Raw genomic sequence first — 22,729 nt, forward strand, 5'->3', positions numbered from 1 at the left:
AAACTGATGTCATCTTTTGGTTAGACACACAATGCAGTTTTATTGAAATTATTGTTCCTGAAGTATATCAACTACGACTTCCTACAGTGATAGCATGTCTGGAAACAGTTCTGACTTGACTCAAAATGATTTAGCATCAATTTAAATCATTAGGCTGTTTTGTGAACCAAGACATGAAATGGAACTTTTATAGAGCATCCTAAGGCATTTACTTAGCCATGCTGAAAGAACAGTTAATTACTTTCAAGTTTCAAATGCTACTAAAGGCTGCTAAAGTGCCATTCAAAATGTGAACTCAGGAGTTAGGTCACTAAGGTTAGTGGTTACACCAATTCATTCCAAGTATTACAAGTACTTGAAATAGAGAGTATTTTATTGTCTTTTTATCCCTCAGGGCATATTTTTCATTCCTTTGTGACCACAGTGCAAAAGGTTAATGCAAGCTGCATTATTTCAGCAAAGCCTGCATATACTGCAGTTTAATACTAGTAACATATTTTAATACTAAAATTAGTCTTGTTACCAGAGATTGAGGTTACATAAAATGAACCTTTCATTACAAACACGATGCTCGTTATTAAGTGACTGGTTAAAAACATAAGACCCAGAGTTAAGCAGGCAATTTAATACAAACAGCGTACTACCAAATATAATGAGCTGATTTCATGACTAAAGTATTAAAGTTGTTCTTCTGACTTACTAATTTCTTCCTTCTTTAGGCAGAATTATTTCATTTTTTTAGGATACTGAGGAGTTTGCATCACTTAATCAGGTAAGTACCAGATTGCAGCACCACCACCTTTCACTAAAAGCAGTTTTACTGGTGGCCACTGGGGTAGTCTCAAATAAATACCATGCAAATTATTTTCCAATTAATACCTTTATGAAAATAGTACAATAGACCTGTGAATTTAGACCTGTGTACATCCAAGGAAGGAATTTCAACTGATTGCAGAAACAAGTTTGTAGCAGTGGCTGTTTAGTATGATGGTTTAGCTTAAAGAGGAGATCTTCCTTGTAGATCTTTCTTGAAACAAGTAAACAAAGCTATTCAGTACTGTGAAACCCTTAAAGATAGGTTTTTAAAACAGAATATTAACTCAAAAAAAGAAGGTAAGTTTATCCATAATTTCAAATGTAATGCTTTTTAGACTTTGGACAGACAGGTGACTTCTTGAATTCTGTGACAAATGGCGACAGGCATAATCCCTTATGGAAAGAAAATAGTGGCCACCTTACAAAGCCAGAGGTCTGCAGATGACAACAAGCTTTAGGCAGATGCTCTAATGTCACCCTACATAAATGTGGGGTTTTTTTACAGTAAATATAAGAAAAAGACAAAGCCTTTATGATAAGGAGCAGCCGTTCTCTTATGCAGAGGATAAAAAGAAATTTAGCTGTACATGCATATAAACTATTTATTCTTATGCGCTTCTATATAAATTGGAAACATACTTGAAATGGCAACTCTTATTTACACTGCTTTGTACTTTAAATTATACAAAATTTTCAAATATTTTCTACAAGATCCTAACATCTTTATGTTTTGCAGTTCTTTTAAAATTGTTATAGGGAGGGGAAAGGCCTCACACAGAGATGCCAGTCGAGATAATGTAAATCTCTGAGATTTAACTGAGTTATAGAACACAAAAAATAGACATTTCTTCTCTGTGGCTCAGAACAGCTAACTTGAAAAATGAAAAAAAATCTACCTCAATAGTAATCACAACATTTTTTTTTTTCTTTTGAGGTGAGAGAGTGGGAGAATGGAACCATGCTACATTTGCGGGGGAACAGGGAAGAAACATTTATCCTGCAAGCTGATTTTTTTATACTCACATAGTAACTGTTAGAAAGACAGTGCCACGATATTCCCATGTGATACTGTTCAGAACAACATGAGTAGGTGAAGTGATAAAAATAAGGTATCAATCATCTCTGATGCTATGTCCACATTAATAACGTCTTAATTATTATAAAACTAATCAAATCATTATAATTTTATAGTCTTGAAATCAACTAAACAGCTTTATTTTAAGAATATTTTCTTCCATTTTCCTCTCTATTTTGTTTTTTCATAGATATATGTATTATTGTGCTCCTCTTTTGAGCATGCAAATGATTCCATCCCTTTGGAAACAATGGAGAGCAGTGCCATTTTGCAGCATTTAATTGTGGATGAAGGGCAACAAATACCCCTACTGATAACAAAAGACACAGCAATGATTTTGAAACATCACAGTTCTTCATGCAGTATTTTTTCAAAAAAGTCTTCAAATAATTCCTGCCAAATCATTTAATTGTTTAATTAAACAATACCTCTAAATGGTATGATGCATAACACATGAGCTAATTTTACACTATTCCTTTACTGAGACTGTTCAGGATGAAAGGTTGACCTGACCCAGTATCCTAATGTTCTTAAAATTACTTGTAAATTCATCATTTTAAGAAAATGTCATTGTTATATTTTATACATATTTTGAAACTTTACAGAAAAACAAGTGTCCTTGTACTATACAGATAAGCCTATGCAGGTACAGTCTAATTAGTTGGACATTTGTAGATACTCAGCTAAACCCGGTAGTAAGTAGCAGTACTATTACCTCCCATCCCTAACTAGGCACAAACTGTTCCCTTCCCCAAACATGATTCCTCCCAAACCCAATCGCTCTGACCTTCCCACTCCTGACTCGCCAACTCTCTTTTAAGACAGTGGCACATCAGCCTGCACTGCTCTCACTCCATCCATCCACATCTGCTTACCTAAGTGGTCTAAATCCATATACTCTTCCTATTCTCAGCTTTGCTCAGTTTTTGTTTTCTCCCCAAACTATGGTCACCACCCCCACATTCCAAACACCACTAAATTCCCACTCCAGGTTTGGGTTTTTTTACCCCAGGCTGTATCTACAAGCTCTCTGCCTGCTCCTCTCCCTGCCTTCCTGTCTGCTGCTGTTCTTCTAATCATGCTTCTCCCTAGCATCTGCTTTTCCTCTCCCCTCCTGCACTAGACAGTTCCCCTTTCCAGACAGTTCCCTTTTTCACAGGCCTCGGCCCGCATCCTCATCCCCTACATACATATATATGTATATACACACATACATATTTTTGCATATGCATGTACGTTTATCTTCACACTTTGTCGTCTTTATCCCTAGTTTTTAGTGCTTATGCAGTCCCAGTTTTCACCTATCTCACTTCTCATTTCTAAACACCTCCCAGTTTGCCATACCTTTCAGTCCCAGTACTAACAACCTCATCCAAGTATGCAGCTTCTTGCTCTTGCACCCCTTGCTATCCACATCATGCATCTCACCATCTTACCCTCACAGTACAAGGGCTCAGCGAGGTATAGGGCTGTATACTAAAACCACAGGAATGGTAAGCTCACAGCTTTTGATTCCTGTGCCTGGATCCAGCCTGTCCCAGAGGAGCTCAGATCATTGCTTGCATTTAAATTCCACTCACCGTATCTAGAATTTGGGGGGAATTTGAGAGTTTAACTCAGAGAAGTCTCAGGGTCTCAGTGGGTTTTATTTAGTAGCTTGTAAATTGACTATACTTGAAAACAGATTTTCACAGAAACAGAAGAAACGTATTCTTGACATAAATATTACCCTCCTGAAAAAAAATTCCTGCTTCAAAGCCCCAGGTCTTCAGCACTTTCCTATGGCAAGTTTGCTAAGATGGCTGAACTATCTCTCTCAACTGTTTTGGCTGGAGGTTTCTCAAAACCTTCAGGCTGTGGCACACACCTACACTGGAGAATATCAGCCTGAAGTCAGTTTGCCAAAATATGAGCCTCTGAAAGCAGGACTTCATGATAGGAATTGTCAGGCAACCATAAAAATAATTCCTAATACCAGCACTGTTTGTAAAAAAGGAGTACAGACAGACTGATGGATCTAGCATGAAGGGTTAGTTGACGGAGAGAGAAAACAGACATTAAGTACCTGTGTATATTTAATGTATGAGAACAACTGATACCACAGATAAGAAACTGTTAATATTTTCTTACTGTGTCTTGCACTCAAAATGATTTTGCCCTCTAGAATAAATTCTTTGCTCTAGAGGTCCAGAAGAGGTTTGGTTCTATTACCGGTGTTAAATCTTCCACTTGGAAAGATGCAGACGTTTAAGCTGCCAGCATTACAGATGGCTACCTTTCTATGCCCTCGCTTAAAAACCTAACAAAACTCCTTCTAACCAATTTGACACCTAGGTTTACCCTGTTTGAACTCAATAAGCAGTCTGAACTCTGTAATAATCTGATGTCTGCTCAGACAGGCTCATTCAGTTCTCCTAAATCTCATCTGTGTTGGATCTGCCCACTATTAGAAAAATTCAACCTAGGAACTGTATGTAGAAGTCCAATTTACTTCACCAAATAGATTTAATCAATTCCACCCTACTATTTTCCTTTTGCTCAATATGATTACTTTTATGCCACCTATTAGATAGAAACTGCTGGTTTTTTACAATAAGTGGGTGATCTGACAAGGCCAATTTCATGTCTCCCATTAGACACAGTGACATTTCAATCCAATTCTCTGACAAACTTAGATGAGGATACTGTGTAGTTTGAGCACACACAATGACAAGGCACTTGTCTTTTCAGCCTTTCCTATCAGAACAAACACTTGGGCAAATTGAAAACCTCCCCTTCAGGATTTATTTAAATAGAGCAATCAATACTTTATCTCACCATCCTCTAAAAGGCATATAAGATAACACAAACAAGTTTTCAAAAAAAAACCCTTTTCCCCCTTCTTGTTTAAGGCCAGACTAATTGTTCACTGACAGGCTTGTTGCTCATTAACTTGACAATATTCATGTTTACAGTTCTTTAATAAGATAACATGGGATTAACTGACAGCTCTTTAATCGCCCCCCTTTTTTTTTTCCCTCCGTTCAGATTAAACCTTGCTATAACCATATCTGCTCAGATTAAAAAAAAAAAAGAAGAAAAAAGAAAGAAAAAAAAAGAACATTTGGCAGTTTCTTACATATCTCTCATCTTCAAGATTTCATTCCTATTCCTTTGCGATTTCAGGTTTGGTTTGCAGCACCTCATACTAGTGGCCCTTCCGCTGATTTCAAAAGTTCTGGTACCTGGTCTCCAGTGCCACACCACATCACGCCACAGCAGCACTACAAACCTTAAAGAGGTTTACATAAGAAAGTAACTGGAATCTACTTAGAATAAATTCCTATTTAGTGAAACTATGTCTACAGTGAAGTAGAATGAACGTTGTACAGAGCTGTAACCTACTCTACTGTGCAAATGTCCCTACTTAAAAGCAAAGATATTTTGAAAAAATCCCAACTCCATTGCAGGATTTACTTATTTGCAACTTGAGTTACAAATTCAGTAACCAGAATGAAACAGAGCACAACAGATCTGAAGAACTGATTCTCTTTAACTTACAAATGCTAGGATTGACTCTCCTATCATCCTAGCAATGTAAATTCCAGTGAAATTCCGCTTAAGTCAGCTTAGTTACACCAGCGTAAACGAGAAGAGAATTAGGTTCATTGTTTGCAACAAAGAGTGGGGAGTAATTACACTACTGTTTCTACAAATACTATTATTAAGCCATCAGTAACTCCCAAGTACACTAAGCATTACATGCAATATGGGTAAATGTACATTTTTCATGATGTATTGATGGTAATGGATTAAAAAAAAAGATACAGCTGCACTGAAATCAATCCATTATCTTTGAATTCTGCTAACTAACATTGCAGAAAAGCTGCTGAAAAAATTAGGAAATACAACTTCTTAATTATATGCCATCAATAAGAAAGCATATTTACTAATTAGCCCCTAATGCTGCTATTTCAGTATAGTCATCTAAGGCTTTACAGCACAATGTTTGAAATGGGTCTTTTTAAGTCAGAAGGAATGACCTGCAGGTGGTCTCAGAAAAGCTCCAATACAGGCAATGGGGATTACCATAATTACTTTGCCACTCTACAAGTAGTTAATGGGATTAGACCCTAAGGCTATCCACTTGTTCACAGTGCCCAGTGCAAATTTTCTGAAAGAATCTGGGTAAGCACAAATGCTTTAATGATACACTTCACAATTTCATCTACTGCACCACAAAAGGAGCAGTAATAAACTAAGACACTTTAAATCAAAGAAATTGAAAAAAAATCTAACTTCTTCAGCTTCCTGTACCTCCTGTTACTGATGCAGTAAATCTTCTATCTGCCTCCTGCAGGCAGCCTCCATTCTTCCTTGTTTTCACTGGCATTAGGTCTGAAAGATGTTTCATCATTCCTATTGGGGCTCATAGTCCACACTTTCTTTCTTTGCTGACTTCCACACATTTTCATTTTTGGCCACCCCTTTCATTTCCTTTTCATGCTTGGACTGAAATAACCTCATTTTTCCCACCATGCTTTATAATTATATTCTCATCTCACCCACTCTATTTGTTTCCTCATCTATCCATTCAAATACTACAATTTGTTTTGCCTTGTTATCTTCATACACTGCTTATTTGCAACCTCCTTCTCCTTGTCTTGTCCTGTTTCTCTCCATTTTCTCTGAAACACACCCACTAAACCCATATTCTTGCTTTTGGAAAATAGTTTCTTCTTCATTATGGCTCTCTTGCATCTTCTACTGGTGACCTAGTATTCCCCAGTCTAACCCGTAGCCCAAGTTTCTTCGTCTCCAATCAAACCTTCCTCATCTCAAAAACATTGTTCTAACCATATCACTTCTCCATTATTCCACTCCTCATTTTCTTCTTAAATATCCCCCTCAATTTTTATGTAATTCAAAAAGACTCAATTCTTATCTACAGCCTAACTGCTAATGTTCCTGTATCTCTTCTCAATGTAAACTCTATTGTTCTTCTCACTTTGTCTGATTTTTTTTCTGCAAAACTTCCGCTTTGTGTTTTTAACGTCTTGGCCTGATTGATTATTTATGCCACTGTGCCTCCTGTCTTTCAAATCCTTCCTTTACTGCTAGCTTCTGGCACACATGCTTTCTATACTGACTTCAGAAACAAGATACATGGTACATTTTCAGATGTAACAGTTATCCTACACCTTGCTTATTGTCCTACATAGAAGTTGCCTTTAGGAAAAGGATCACACCTTTAAAGATTCCTGACAAATCCCATATAGGTTTATAAATACACAAAATAATTAAAGAGTTAAGAGAAAGAAAAGAGGAAACCCCAGATCAACTAATAACAAACCCCCTTATCCAGTCTGCTGTCTGCAACAAAAACTGTGCAAGCTCTTATACTGCAATAGGTACCGATTCTTTAATTAGGTGACTAAGTCATAAGAAAGGTTAATTTGTACCTTAACACAAAAGATAAAACCTAGAGCAGAATTTGGAAAGCAGAGTGACAAGAAGGTACTACATAAAAATTAAATTTCTTGCTCTGTTACTCCTTAGCCTGTAAGTTTCTTTAATTCCATTAGAACAGCTACAATGATATCATCCATGATAATCCAAATGCTATCCCCAAAAGAAAAAAAGTCCTGTCCAACAAAGGATACTGTTTCTAAAATCAGAGGATGCAAGTGTGTCCTTCCTAATTCCCAGAGGAAAATCCCACATCTGTGGTGGATTTAATTTTAGGGCACTCATTCACTCCTTGCCAACTTGGATCAAATTGTTTTCAGAAAGAAGAGAAAAAGAGCATTTAGCCCTTCACCTCACTTCTTGTTTGTTAGGCACAGAATGGACCAGAAAGGGAAGACACATAACACAGTAATGTGGCTCCATAGGTTAGATGCTGCAGAATCTGTTTTTGTCTCTGATAGAACAAAAATAAAATTGTGTTCCTCCAAAATACTAGTATAAAAGAAGAAATCAAAATGCAATTTAAATATAACTAATGTTAAAAAATTGGTTTAGTGCAGTTTTCTATAATAAGGATGGACAGACCTGTATGCATTCTGTTTACATATAAGTGTTTCCTGCTGTTTTTAAAACCATCCCTCCATATGTTGGAATATGCGTATTTTATGTGTTCATTTTAATGTAAATCTTTCATATTTTGCAGTAAATATATTTTTAGAATGCAATCTCCACAAAGGAGGTAAAAGCCAGTATTATGTTCTTACTTTAAAAAAACAATCTTGTAAAGACATATGGTTCTACACAGTGCATTTTGGGGAAATATTTAAAACAACAATCAACAAGTAACTAGTTAATTAGCCTTCACTTCTTCTGTCATTCCCTTGTTACAGCTGGATAGACTCTTAAGATTTACATAAATAGAGTCTATTTATTGAACCTCTTATCAACTGTAACAGGCTATAGGTGACATTCTTACTGAATTAGCAATTGCAGGTCCTTATTCCATACACTGAGCATGCAAATACTGATTTTTATTGTGAAATACCTTTGACTATCAGTTCTGCATAGTTTGATACACCAACTCCTCCTTCTGTCCGAATCATGCAGCGATAGTTGCCAGCATCCCGCTTCGTGGCATTTACCACACTAAAAAGAGCTACAAATCGGCGAAAGTTGAACACTTTTATGTCCTTCAAAGGTGCATCCCTTACATAAATACCCTAGGCGAAGAAACAAAAATAAAGAATATTGTTAGTCATATTAAAAAAAAAAAATACTGGCAACCAATTTTATTTTTCTCAAGTTCCCCAAGAGGGGAGGCAAGATAAAAGCAGAAGTCTGTATATGTTACTTTTACAGATGTTTACGCTGTGTGAGACTTTACTGCTTTCCCATGTGAGTTAAACCATTCATCATCAGTGGGCAACCACTCATCTGGAACAGCTGCTTTCAACTCTTTATAGATTAACTAATAGAAAGATTTAAAAGCAATGTAACATTTACTTGCTTGGCTTGCTTTACACAAATATTTAAAGTTATTTCCTTTAAAGAAACATGAAACCCAGCACACTCAGTCTCCGCTTTCTCTTTCCCTCCTCACCCGCTACTTGGCATATGCATCTTGCACAGCTTACACAGAAACGTCAGTGGATGGTTCTCATACACCAGCACCTATACATGGGGTTATCAGCGACTCAGGTAGAAGACACTAGACACAGATTTACCAGGCAAATGACCAACAAGGCTGAAGCTGTCTCCATGTCTCCTTCCTCAGCATGATACTGGGAACTAGGCAGTTTCTACTTCAGTGCAGTGTCTTGTCCTCAATTTAACATATTGCATGCAGGGCACAAGAAAATGAGCTGTTTAACAGCCAAGGAGCACAAGGTCCAGCATAAGTCCCATGCTACCGGCCTACTCCCTCATGTGATCCAGTGCATGGCTGGAGGAGTGAAAAAGGGAGGGCAGCAGACAGAAGAGGGCAGAGATGACATCTTGCCATGACCTCTGACACAAAGATGAGGGCAGAGAGACTTGGCTGTCAAATTGTCATCAGAACTTGCACTCAACCTGCCCATGAAATAGGATATGTGCACTATGAACACTCAAAAATCATCAGAAAATGTTTAATCATCAAATTACTAGAACTGGCTGAAAAAAACATATACAAAATCTAGTGACAACATTTACTCCCAAAAGACGCTCTCTCCAGGAAGGCATATGCACAATCTGATGCTATGTAATGATACTGGTTATTTTTAGTAGGTTTTTCTGACTTCAGGAGCTTCAAGCAGAGCAAGGGTCCTGCACTGCCGAGCTTCTCTAAACCATCAACACAGCTGGTGATGTCTGTTTCTCTGCCCTGGAATTTGTAGTTTGTCCAGCAGAATTTAAGACCTACATAAGAAATACTGACCTCGTTTTGTTATGGCCTTTACTTGCCACTATATTGAAAGTACAAAATTAAACTCATCCATGAATCATAAAACCAAGTGAAAGTTAATCATGCCAGTAATGCCAAAGAAGCAGTATAATTAAGAGTAAATACTAATTCTCCTGCACAGTAAGGCAGAGTTATTTCCTCTTCAAATATAAACGTGGGTGATGCACAGCTTTTTTAAAAGAAAAAAAATGCTTGTAAGATGCCCAAAGAATGTACTATCATGCCTTAAAAATTACTCAGTCTTAAATTATTACTTGAGAATTACTTCAGATAATTGCGAGCTCCTTAAAATTCCTAGAATTCTGAGCTGCTGATAAACCAGCTTCTCTGAAGTGGCATGGCAGTTACTGAAAACAAAACTTGGAAAGAAACATTTCAGACTACTATTTCAAAACTACTATTTTTACTGCTTTTGCCACTGTATTATCCTTCTAGCAAGAATGGCTGCAGATAGCAGTAAGCAAGCAGAGCAGGTTAATTATGATTTTGGAGAATGAATATTTCTTAAAAGCAACATTATTTTTTACCTAAGACAGTAACTGATTAATCCTAATTATCAGAGCTGCTGAACAGTCACAAACCACATGGTTTTAAAGTATGTTTCTGCAGCTTTCAGACTCTTTAAGGACTCTGTGCATAGCCAAGTTAAGTGCTTACGTTACATCTACCCACACTAGTTTTTCCTTCCTTCTAGTCGCAACATCAGGAAACTTTACACAGACTACTTTATCCTGCCAAGAAATAGGGTAAGTTATTCTCTACGGAAGAACATACCACCTCACAATGACTAATTCTAGTACCTAAACTAGCTCAGTTCATTTAGAGTGTGAACAAGCCCCTCTGCGCTCCAGCCTGCTCGGTACACCCACCCTTCCAAGTGGGGCACCTGCATCCAGAATTTACCAGGACTCTCGTGTGTTATAACACAACTGAAGAACCGTGTAAATATTTTAAGAATTACTTCTTGCTGTTCCCACCCAGCAAAGGCTACAGGATGCTCTTAAAGGGAGAAAGAGGTGAAGGGAAAGGACTAGGCAATGCCATGAGGCAGTATAATATCTACCTTAATCTGCAGCCTGCGAAGAGAGCAGACCATGGAAAGGTATGATGAATGCACGCTCCCCACTGGTCCCACACAGAGGACTGCCTCCTACCGCGCCAGCCCCGTCAGACCTCCCAGTGGCCGGCAGAAATCCTGACCACCACAGCCTGGGTTGTCATATAAACTGCCAGCAGTCCATGATGGGAACTGCTCAAATACCCGGCCCCATAGGACATATTTCCCATGTTTTTTGTGCATATGTTCAATGAAAATTGGAATGGATCAATGCATTGCAGCATTTATAATAAGTTATTATTACACTGGGGTCCCATAATCTTTTTCGCCTTCTGCTGATTCTCAAACACACTAATCTCGCCTGATTTCAAATGTTTTAACTGCTGTTCTACAACAGGAAATCTTAATTTGATCAAATAATTGACTTATATGGCCATGCAACACATGCTATCCATTCATGTCAGTAATTTTCACTGAAAAAGAGAGAAGCCAAAGCATATTTCAGAGGCACATATCATTGCGCTCAAATGAACAGAGCCTTAAATGTAACTCAGCTTGACTCTACAGAGGATTTGAGTATTTCTGCCCCCCAGCAAAATCCAGATGTGAAACAGGTTATTAATGGTGGCTTCAAAATTCATGAAGGAGCTCCAGAATAAAAAGCCTTTATTATTATTATTACTATTGTAACACACTTGTGAAACATATGTGAGATTATTATTAATAAATATTATCTTGACTGACTTCTCTTAAACATTACAAACTCACAGAGCCCAAGTGTAGAATGCCTAATTAAATGTTAGAACTCAAACAGTCCCACAGAAATCACTGGCATGACACTTCCTACTAAAACTCAAAGGAGAAAAAAAAAAAAGATTTTTATCTTTAGTCTCTTTGAGAAAAGTATTTTCAAGGAAAACATAGTGTCTAGAACAGATGAAGGCTAAAAAACATAATTGCTTTGCTTTCCACAAGAAAAAATACAGTTCAAGAGCAAGTCTTCCCTCTCTTCTGGTACAGCAGCAAAGGAGTAGGAGAGCCGCCTAATTGATTTAAGCCTGAGCATAAAAGAATGGTAATTAAGGTAACGAATTCAAGTATAAGAAAAGTTCAGTCCACAGGCATTGGAGAAGATAGCTGAAAAGGCTGCACAGCAAAAAAAAAAAAAAAATCCCACATCTACAACCTCTCCCAAACTCTTATTTCAGCAATGGACAAATGTCAAAAGACTATTTTTAGTCTGAAAAAAAGCTATTTACAATTTGATATACAAATACAGAATGGCTTCTGTTTTAACTGTACCCACACAGCCAGCTTTGCTCCCTTTATTTGTGATTCACATTTTGTTCTCTCTGACTTACCACACAGTGTCTTCAGGAAGCTGCACAAGTTTGACAGTGATCACTTTTATGCGTTAGTTAACTATCCAAAATTTGGAGGAGAATGACAATAATATTTTCTTTTCCATATTTAACAGGCGCCTTTAAGCACACTGTATGATAAATGACAAGCTCTCAGTCCTGATTGTCAATAGATATTTCATTTAGAATGGCTAGAAATAACTTACTTATATCAAATGAACATTCGTTTATTGAACATATTAGTACATTCTGCTACGATTTTTTTACAAATAATTATTTTCAGTAGCATTCACATAAATAAGTTAACACTCACTAATGCAACATTCTGAAGTCCCACAAATAAAAGAGATCACTTACTGCTTTACTAATTATGGTCATTGAAACCTTAATATCAGTTTTTTTAAGATAGGTTCTGAAATTTACCAGTAGGTCTCGCAAACTCCCACTTTTTATGTGGAAGCCTGAGTCTTCACAAATACATCATCTTACTGAAAATTAAACAAAAAATGACAAGTCTGTAATTTACTAATCCCATTCCAGAAAAGAGTATAAAATTCATGATTTACAATGCAACACTATGGTACTCTATATTAGAGCCCTTTAAAACAGGTTGTTGGAGCAAATTTGTAATATCCTTCTGTTTTCTGGGTGGGGTTTATTTGTTTGTTTGTTTTAAATACAATTCAAAGAAAAATATGGTTCTTTTTTACTGTTTTGCCATATGAAAGACTGAGGCTTTACTATAGATTAAGTCTGCTAGCTTTTCCTGCCTCTGGGACTCGGAGAACTGTGCGAACAGGACACTTCATTCTTTGGAAAGAGGAAACTGCCATAATCATTTAATGCTAGACCCGCTTGGACTAAAAAGGCCACGTCCCCAGGGCAGAGCTGTCTAACCTTCTTAGAGCAGAATTTTGACCCCAAACAAAGATTGCAAGATGCTGAGATCCAAAAACCAAAAATAACAGATTCCATTGGCTGCTGAGCAACTCTTATGTTTTCAAATGCTCAGAGAAAGCTTTTAAAAAAAGTAAATATACATATTTAAAAATGCTATTCAAGCCAACTAATGAAAATATATAACTGGTAAGTCACTTGTAAGAAATTTTCTATTAAACAACATGTTGTTTAATATATAGGGATAATAATAAAAAAAAAAATCTTAATTTAACCTCAGGATATACATAGCTTGAAAATCCATACTCCTGGTACCAGCATATTAAATGCATACAGAGACAGCTTAAAGCATTTTAAAATGCACATTATTTTTCCATTTTAAGCAAACTAGAATGTAAAGAAATAGGTTGATGGTTATTTAAATTATACTTACAGTCACTTTTAGGCAATGAACTAACTCTTAAGTCTTCTAAATGAACAGCAATTTAGCAGCAACAAGATATATATTAAACCTTTCAGAAATACTTTTAACAAAAATGCAGCAGTAATTCAAAGGGATTGAAGTTCTGGGATGTTATATCCAGCACTACTACTGCATCTATCAATCTCAAGGCATGTTTCAACAATTTTGCCAGAAGAGACTTAAAAGGAAACATTGGTCAGTTACCCTCTGTCCATACAGGTAGATTAAGCAGCTTTTCATACATTTAATAAAAGAAAGGGTTTGCATTATCCCACGTTCAAATATGCACATTTATAAAATTGTGATTAGAGTCATACCAGTGGAATCTCAAATAATATCAGCAGTGCCAGAAGTAATTTTGTTTAAAATATGTATAAAATCTAAATCAAATAGTAATTAATACCAACAAAATTGCTTCGCAGAGTTCATATCAGTCCAATAATTAAGACAGTTGGCTCTACCTCTGAATTTCTAGAATTGCTTTCATAACCAAGATAACTGTTTGTCAGTCTAGATTAGAACCACCACAGATCCTGTGATTATCTTGTATTTATTCCATCTGTGTAAGTCCACAAGTGTATTTCATTCAAGTAATGAGGCCATGCTGGAAAAAGATTGTTATTGTCCTGTTTAGAATTATTCTGCTATGAGCCAGAATTGCACTCTGCATGTGTAACTAATGGGCATTCAAGCAAAATGTTATTATTTTACCTTTCAAGAAAGATTTCAGCTTTCAATATTTTAATGTTTGATAACGGAGCCTTTTCTTCAAATCACATAGTTCACCATAAATCTCTGTTTATTATGACTAAACCTAAATGCTGGCTGGAGCTGCCAGGTAATACTGTAAAATATTACTAAAGTTACACATCGAGTAGTCACATTATCAAATATTAAGCAATGACATCTATTTGAAGATAAAATTAAGCATACATAAGGTAAACAAAGACATTACTAGATTTTCTGGAGCCATTAAACTCAGTGTAATTTACCCAAAGCAGTTACTCTGTACTTACATACTGAAATTGTTTTGTATCATTCTGACGCGAGTAAATCTGTTATTAGTACATAGAGATTTTAAAAGGAAAAAAACCCAAAACGCTGCTCAATCTATTTTTTATTTTTACATTAAATTCCACAGCGATTTAGAAGAGTTAATATTCTCGAACAATTTGTCAGTGTTCACACAATATATAAAAATTCCAAATCTTCTTTCCATTCATCTTTAATAGCACACAATAGAATACAAAATGACTTGTAGGGAATACATCCTCAGAAACACCTGCAGAAAACAGAGCACTAGGAAAACTCTCGCTAATGGAGAGGTTTATACTTTGGACAGAAATTATGGCAATGATCCATGTATCTGCTAAGCATTTTGCTGAACTTATAGCCCTACTTATAAAGTAATTTAACCTAATACTGTATCTTAATTCTTTGAAATATGTAACACTAAGTACTTCTCATCATCCTTTCATTTGTATTAAAAATTCCAAGAGTTAGGATGAACACCTTGCTAAAAAATGAAGAGAACATACATAGGATTTTAAATACTCTGGCTTGGCATTCTGCAGATGCCAGGCTTACGGAGGGGCTGGGAAGGAGTAGAGTGGAGAAAATGAGAAAGTAAAGATCATTAGCACAATTTTCATCCATACGGTCCTGGTTTCAGGTGGGACAGAGTTAAATGTCTTCCTAGTAGCTGGTATGGTGCTATGTTTTGAGTTCAGTATGAGAAGAATGTTGATAACACACTGATGTTTTCAGTTGTTGCTCAGTAGTGTTTAGTCTAAAGTCAAGGATTTTTCAGCTTCTCATGCCCAGCCAGTGAGAAAGCTGGAGGGGCACAAGAAGTTGGCACAGGACACAGCCAGGGCAGCTGACCCAAACTGGCCAACGGGGTATTCCATACCATGTGATGTCCCATCTAGTATAGGAACTGGGGGGAGTGGGGGCGGGGGATCACTGCTCGGGGACTAACTGGGCATCAATCGGTGGGTGGTGAGCAATTGCACTGTGCATCATTTGTACATTCCAATCCTTTTATCATTACTGCTGTCATTTTATTAGTGTTATCATTATCATTATTAGTTTCTTCTTTTTATATTCTATTAAACTGTTCTTATCTCGACCCACAAGTTTTACTTCTTTTCCCGATTTTCTCCCCCATCCCACTGGGGGGGGGGGCATGAATGAGCGGCTGCGTGGTGCTTAGTTTCTGGCTAGGGTTAAACCACGACACATACATGCAATGCAAAGTATACTAATTGTATCGGTTTTGTGTGGCAAGGTTTTGGTAGCGGGGGGGGTTACAGGGGTGGCTTCTGTAAGAAGCTGCTGGAAGCTTCCCCTGTGTTCGAGAGAGCCCATACCAGCCGGCTCTAAGACAGACTCGCCGCCAGCCAAGGCCGAGCCAATCAGTGATAGTGGTAACGCCTCTGTGATAACGCTTTTAAGAAGGAAAAAAAAGTTGGGACGGAGGTATTCGGCAGCCGGAGAGAGGAGTGAGAACATGTAAGAGAAACAACCCTGCGGACACCAAGGTCGGTGAAGAAGGAGGGGGAGGAGGTGCTCCAGGCGCTGGAGCAGAGATTCCCCTGCAGCCCGTGGTGAAGACCATGGTGAGGCAGGCTGTCCCCCTGCAGCCCATGGAGGTCCACAGTGGAGCAGATATCCACCTGCAGCCCGTGGAGGACCCCACGCCGGAGCAGGTGGGTTCCCGAAGGAGGCTGTGACCCCGTGGGAACCCCGCGCTGGAGCAGGCTCCTGGCAGGACCTGCAGATCTGTGGAGAGAGGAGCCCACGGAGCAGGTTTTCTGGCAGGACTTGTGACACTGTGGGGGGCCCACGCTGGAGCAGTCTGTGCCTGAAGGACTGCCCACCATGGAAAGGACCCATGCTGGAGCAGTTCGTGAAGAACTGCAGCCTGTGGGAAGGACCCACGTTGGAGAAGTTCGTGGAGGACTGTCTCCCGTGGGTGGGACCCCACGCTGGAGCAGGGGAAGAGTGTGATGAGTCCTCCCCCTGAGGAGGATGAAGCGGCAGAAAATAACGTGTGATGAACTGACCGTAAACCCCATCCCTGTCCCCCTGTGCCGCTGGGGGGTTGGTAGAGAATCCGGGAGTGAAGTTGTGCCCGGGAAGAAGGGAGGGGTGGAGGGAAGGTGTTCTGAGATTTGGTTTTATTTCTCATTACCCTACTCCGGTTGATTTGTAATAAATCGAGTTAATTTTCCCCAAACTGAGTCTGTTTTGCCCGTGACGGTAATTGGTGAGTGATCTCTCCTGTCCTTATCTCGACCCACAAGCTCTTTGTTATATTTTCTCTCCCCTGTCCAGCTGAGAAGGAGGGGGAGTGATAGAACGGCTCTGGTGGGCACCTGGCGTCCAGCCAGGGTTAACCCATCACACTAATGCAGGCATTTGCCTTTTCTATCCAAGTACATAACAGGAGAGTTAAAAAACAGTGCGCTTATGTCCCACATTCTCTTCACTGGAAAACTGTTATCTTGTTGGGAAGAAAAGCAGCGTGGGATGAAGAAAATCCAACATGCAAGTTCTGGGGACAACCTGAAGTCTATTCCAAAGTTTTAAACAACCAGAATAGCAGGCAAAACCAAAGGAATACTAAGTCCTACAAAGCAGGTAAGGAAGAAGTAGCCAAGAAAGAAGTGCACGCATATCTGATGATGAGAAACCATGCCCTGTTAAGGGTGAGGCAGCAGCTTCCTGAAAAGATTCTTCCAAATGGGAGGAATGAATGGCGAGAAGAGACACATGACTATGGTTAAAGAAAGCTATAGTAAACTCCTCAACACTAACAGTGCAATTTGTGAATAAAGACAACCATAACAATAATAATCAGTAATAAGTAAGGTACACATTAGTTCATGTAACAGGGAAGCTAATGTAGAAGGGGTTTGGCTGGAGGTATTTCAGTCTTAATTACTGAGTCAGTCACATAGTTTAACAGCTCCCACCCCCAACACACACCTCCCCCACTGCTCTGTTTCCTTCCTATCATCTTCCCTTTGGGTTTAATTTAATTTAATCTTTACTTTGGTTCTCCTTGCCTCAAAACAGCTTCAACAGACCTTGGTCTTAAGAAAGAAGCCTCCATTCCATTCCAATTTGAACACAATACCTCCCAGCGGTAAGCTTGTACATTTTAACTACAGTATTCATTGTAAAGGTCACTGTTTCCTTCTCCCAAAGGTCCAAGAGCATAGCACAGAAAGATTACTGAATTTACTTCATCAATTGCCTAACTCATATGTGTCCCTAAGTGATTCTACTGCTGCTGAACTGTGCTTTATATCAAGGCAGTCTTCAGGGTCCAGAAACAGGCATACCTAATATGCTCTTGAAAAGCAAGTTGAATTTAACCAGCCTCCCGTGGCATAGGTCAACTGTTCCATTATCTCAGGTTTGCTAATCACGATATGCTATATTATTTAACAATCCAGAATAACTGGAAGATTAACACATCACCCTGAGTTTCTTGAAAAGAGAATGCTACTTTGGTTGCTTCATTTTCAAATTCAGACAGGAATATCAAAAAGGTTAGACTGGTAAAGGTAATCCCAGAACAACTTTTCTTACGGGTCACTTCATCAAATGAGAATATATATGGGGATGGATAGGGATGGAGAGGTGAAGACTTATGTGCATCCCCTCTAAGTTGCATATGTCCATAAATGTCTGCAGGTAAGCAAATTTTCTGCAAATCAATGTATGTATCTGGTAGTTTCTGAATATCTGAGACACAGTTCTAAAACAGGGAAAAAAGGAAGAAGAAAGAACAACTACCTGTTACCAGAAACTTTTTGTCTAGAGTCCAGGTTTCGTATCATCCTTGTTAAATAAAAATAATAATGGCTCTTTAAGTGGCACTTCTGACACTCTTTATAGATATAAGGTGCAACAGGGCATCTTCAGCAAATGAGGAGGATCCAAATCTACTAATTTTTCAGGTTACTTGCAAACAAACTTTCCCAAGCTGTCTCCAGCTGTCTTAAGGTTTTGTACTGTTGTCCATAACCAAGGTCCTAGTGGATTTCCTAGAGTTTCAGTGCACCTCTAAAAGCAAAACTTCTACAGTTCACATATTTTTCAGATTTACTTTTTCCCCCAAATCTCTTTTGGTCACAGGAGATTACCAAAGAGAGGATTAAGAGTTACATTTTTGCGATAAAAAGGTTTTTTTCAAGGCAAAAATTTTAATACCTATATTAAAAGTTTTCAGACTCCATATTCCCTTCACAAGCAGGAACAGTTGAAAACAAAATGCATATTTCAGTGTCACAAACACACTCTTGGCAGAGCAGCATCCCCCTCTGCTAGACAGGTGCTGAAGTAAGGCCTCTGGAGAACACCACCCATTATCATTCCTTGCAACTTGATGGATGACTGGCACCACCACAGAGATAAGGACCTCTCTCCCCTCTATCTACAGTACTTCTTTTTTTCTACTGTATCAAGGGTTGCTTAGTTTTCTTGAATTAAAATCATCGAATTTGCTCACATCCACTAAAGTTTTTAGCTGCTTTTTTGGTACTACCAATGTGGTCTGCAGTGCTCATTGATCTGGACAGTTTCTGATTTAAAGGTTTTGACTAATGTCATAATGTAAAACTTAATAGCTGCTTCTGTCAGGTATTTTCATCAGAAATCAACTACTTTGGATAAAATTTTAAGCTTCCGTATCACTTAGGAATGGTGGAGCTGGTTCATGAAGATAGGAGTGAAGTTTATTCTTCCATTTACCCTTATCTGCATTTTTTTAATATTAATAACAAAGCACACTGACATTTCTTCATGGTTTCTGATATTTGATTCTTGTGCCAGGCAGGGCGGTCTGGGTGGATTGGGAGGCTTACCCTGCAAAGCAGCTTCGCTAGTCAGGCTTCTGCAATGTTTCTAAGTGGAAGAATATAAGGCTCATTTTTGTCTCCATTGTTACAGTGGCACCATCTCATACAAGTAGTGTAAGGCTAGAATACAGATTCAGAGTAGCTATCACACCATCAAGCATTTTAGTTTTTTCAGCTGTGCATTTCATTGGTCATAGTATCTCTGTGAACCCCAGTTGTGCTTCCCTTGCAAGAACCAGCCTGTGCAGCACACTGCTGTGGAGGAAAGATTTCATTAGACTTGGATGGAAAAACAGGACAGCAGACTGGCAACCCATTTCCAACACTTCTGAGAGTATGTCAGTTCCCTGGTTTTGAGAATTTAGTCCTAAAGCAATCTCAGCACTCAGAGAGTCATGCCAGTAATAAGTGTACACAGCACCTTGCTGACACTAACCTATACAGGAAAAGATGGTGTCCAAGGAGGAAAGGCACCTTTACCGTACATTCCTACCACACTCCAAAAACATTTTGCAAATTCAGCTGTACATAGTTTACTAATAAAAACACTAGGCTGGATGGTTTCTGCTGGTCAGCTCTGAAACATCACTGAAGTCACACCACCTCACAGATAACATTGATTTCAAGATGTCTTTCTGTTTCTTGCATATGTTCACTGGGATTTAATGTTAACAGTCCACAATTAATTAACTTCTCCTAGTCTCTGGTATCACTAATAATTGAAGATTCTGTAAGAGAAATCTTAGCATCAGAGAAAGATTAATTAAATCTATATACACATAAGAATAAAACCAGTAAGCCCAGGTAAAAAAGCCTGGCTGGTGTTATCCCTGATGAGAGATTGCATCCCAACACACAGAAGAGAGAAAAGGGATTGCTCTAAGTGTGATGAAGCCTTCAGCCCTATTGCCCAGAGGGAAGAGATGTAGCTGTTCACAACAAAGCCCATCACATAAGCAATGCATTCATCTTCCTCAAAGGATGAGCACCTAATCTAACAACTCTTTTGTAAGAGGAACTGATTTGGAAGTGTAGGTACACCTATTCAAAAATGTATCTGACTTTTCATACAATCTAAGTATATACCTTTTATACCTTATGTCATAAGGTATAAATCTTGTAGTATATGCATTTGCTCACAGCTAGAGTGGAACAATTAAAATAAACTTAGATACCTTATTCCAAAAATTGGTGTGGGATCTCTAATACATGTGAACATACTTTAAAATTTTATAAGTTTGAATTAATGTTTAGAAAGGTGAGATTTGTCACATTTCTTTCTTATGCCTCTCTTTAGGGAAAGAGAAAATGTAAATTAAACTAAATCCTTCTATCACATTTTATCAAAGTTCTTAAAATTCAGAAAATCAGAAAAATTGAAGTTTGCCTCCTAAAAAATTATTGTGACAGAGTTTGTGCAAATTAAAACTCAGAGTTAAAATAAACATAAACCCAACTAGCTAACACAATATCGTATGCAGATGTTTATAAAATTGTGCTGTAAAAATTATGTAAGTGATAAGGAACAGGGATATACAGGTAACAACGCATTGTTCCACAGATGCTTCAAAGTACCTATTTGCATTTTCTTTACTTCACACTTGTAAATCATATGAAAAGGAGCTTCTTCTTGCCACTTCCTCTACTACTGGCATTTTATACACAGTACTAGACTACAGCCTCTGCCTTAACAGATGATTTTGTATTTCCAACACTCTCCTAGCAATATACTACTCCTCCCACATAAATTGCTGGAATTTGAGTGTGATCAGAGGTTTAATAGGTCAGTGTTCATTGATAGCCAAAACCCCATCCCAACTGCTTTGCTGGATTTCCTCTGTGTGCTCTTATTGCTGAGAATTTCCTTTCTCTTCCTTTATGATCGACAGAAGTAAAGAAATAAGAGGTGTAAACTGACAGAAATAGAAATTCAAAGACAAACCAAGAGGTTAAAATGGGAAAAAAGATTAATCTAATCAATTATTGAAAAAGCATGTGTACGTAGGCACATATCTCACCTCACCCAAGAAACTCTATTTCAGTATTTCCTTATCAGTAAAGTTGCTAAATGCTACAGACAAGAATAGTGATTTTTAAATCATTACATAACTGCGGCTGGAAGAGATTTCTGGTGATCATGTAGTCCTAGCCCCCTGCTCAAAGCAGGGTCAACTACAGCAAGTTGCTCATGATTGCATCCATCTGCATTTTCAGTATCTCCCAGGATAGAGGCTCCCTAGCCTCTCCAAACAACATGTTCCACTGTTTGAACACAATAATATTTTTTTTTCTCATGTTTAAGTAGAATTGCCTCTATTTCATCCTGTGCCCACTGCCTCTTATCCTGGCACTAGTTACCACTGAGAAGAGTCCGGCTCTGCCATCTCTACTCCCTTCAAGATCTCCCCTGATCCTTCCCCTTCTCCAGAATAAACAGTCCCAGCTCTGCCCTTGTATGTCAGATCCTCCAGTCCCTTAACTCTCCTCCAGCATGTCCATATCTTTCTTGTACTGGGGAGCCCAGAACTGGGCACAGCACTCCGGACGCGTCTCCCCAGTGCTGAGCAGAAGGGAAGTATCACCTCCCTCAACCTGCTGGCAACACTCCTAATGCAGCCCAGGAGGCTGTTAGTTTTCATTGCTGCAAGGGCACATGGCTAGCTCATGGTCAACTTGTCCACCACAATCACCAGGTTCTTCACAAAGCTACTTTCAGGCCTCAGTGTGTAGTGGTGCATGGGATTCTTCCTTCCCTGGGGCAGGACTTTGCACTTCCCTTTAATGAATTTCATGAGGTTCCTCTCTGCCCATTTCTCCAGCCTGTCAAGGTCCCTCTGTATGACAGCCCAACCCTCCGGTGCATCAGCCACTCCTCCCAACTTTGTACTGTCTGTGAACTTGCAGAAGGTGCACTCTATCAGCATCCAGGTCAGTAACAAAGAGGCTGAACAGTACTTCTGACTCGTCTCTATAATGCATTATTATCCATTATGAAGTGTAATCAGTATACATAATGAACGCTACATATAATTGTTAACATGTGCACAAGTTTTTCTATTAGTCAAATATAAATGGTTTTGGTTTTGTTTTGTTTTGTTCTTTCTTTCTTTTTTAGCCTAAGGTAAGGAAATTGGTAAGAATGTCAGACCATCCATATGTGTGTTACTTTTTCATTTCTCCTCAAAGAATTTAAAGCCTCCCAACAAAATCCAGGCAAATTTGAAGGAGTATTTCAGTTCTTACCATGTCTGTAAAAATAAACAGCACAGTTCTGCAGTTCTGCAAAGTTACCCCAA

The 22,729-nt window shown here is 38.4% G+C and overlaps 1 protein-coding gene across 13 annotated transcripts in view; it reads right to left on the minus strand.

Moving 5' to 3' along the window:
• PTPRM (protein tyrosine phosphatase receptor type M) overlaps positions 1-22,729 on the minus strand; it is a 511,840-nt gene that overhangs the window by 303,022 nt on the left and 186,089 nt on the right. For all 13 annotated transcript variants that reach the window (XM_052787185.1, XM_052787177.1, XM_052787176.1 and 10 more), the window contains one exon: positions 8,385-8,559. In XM_052787185.1, the coding sequence (XP_052643145.1) occupies positions 8,385-8,559 (175 nt within the window). The remainder of the gene's footprint in view (positions 1-8,384; positions 8,560-22,729) is intronic.

The sequence above is a fragment of the Harpia harpyja genome, chromosome 5 (assembly GCF_026419915.1).
Source record: "Harpia harpyja isolate bHarHar1 chromosome 5, bHarHar1 primary haplotype, whole genome shotgun sequence".
NCBI classification, from domain to species: Eukaryota; Metazoa; Chordata; class Aves; order Accipitriformes; family Accipitridae; genus Harpia; species Harpia harpyja.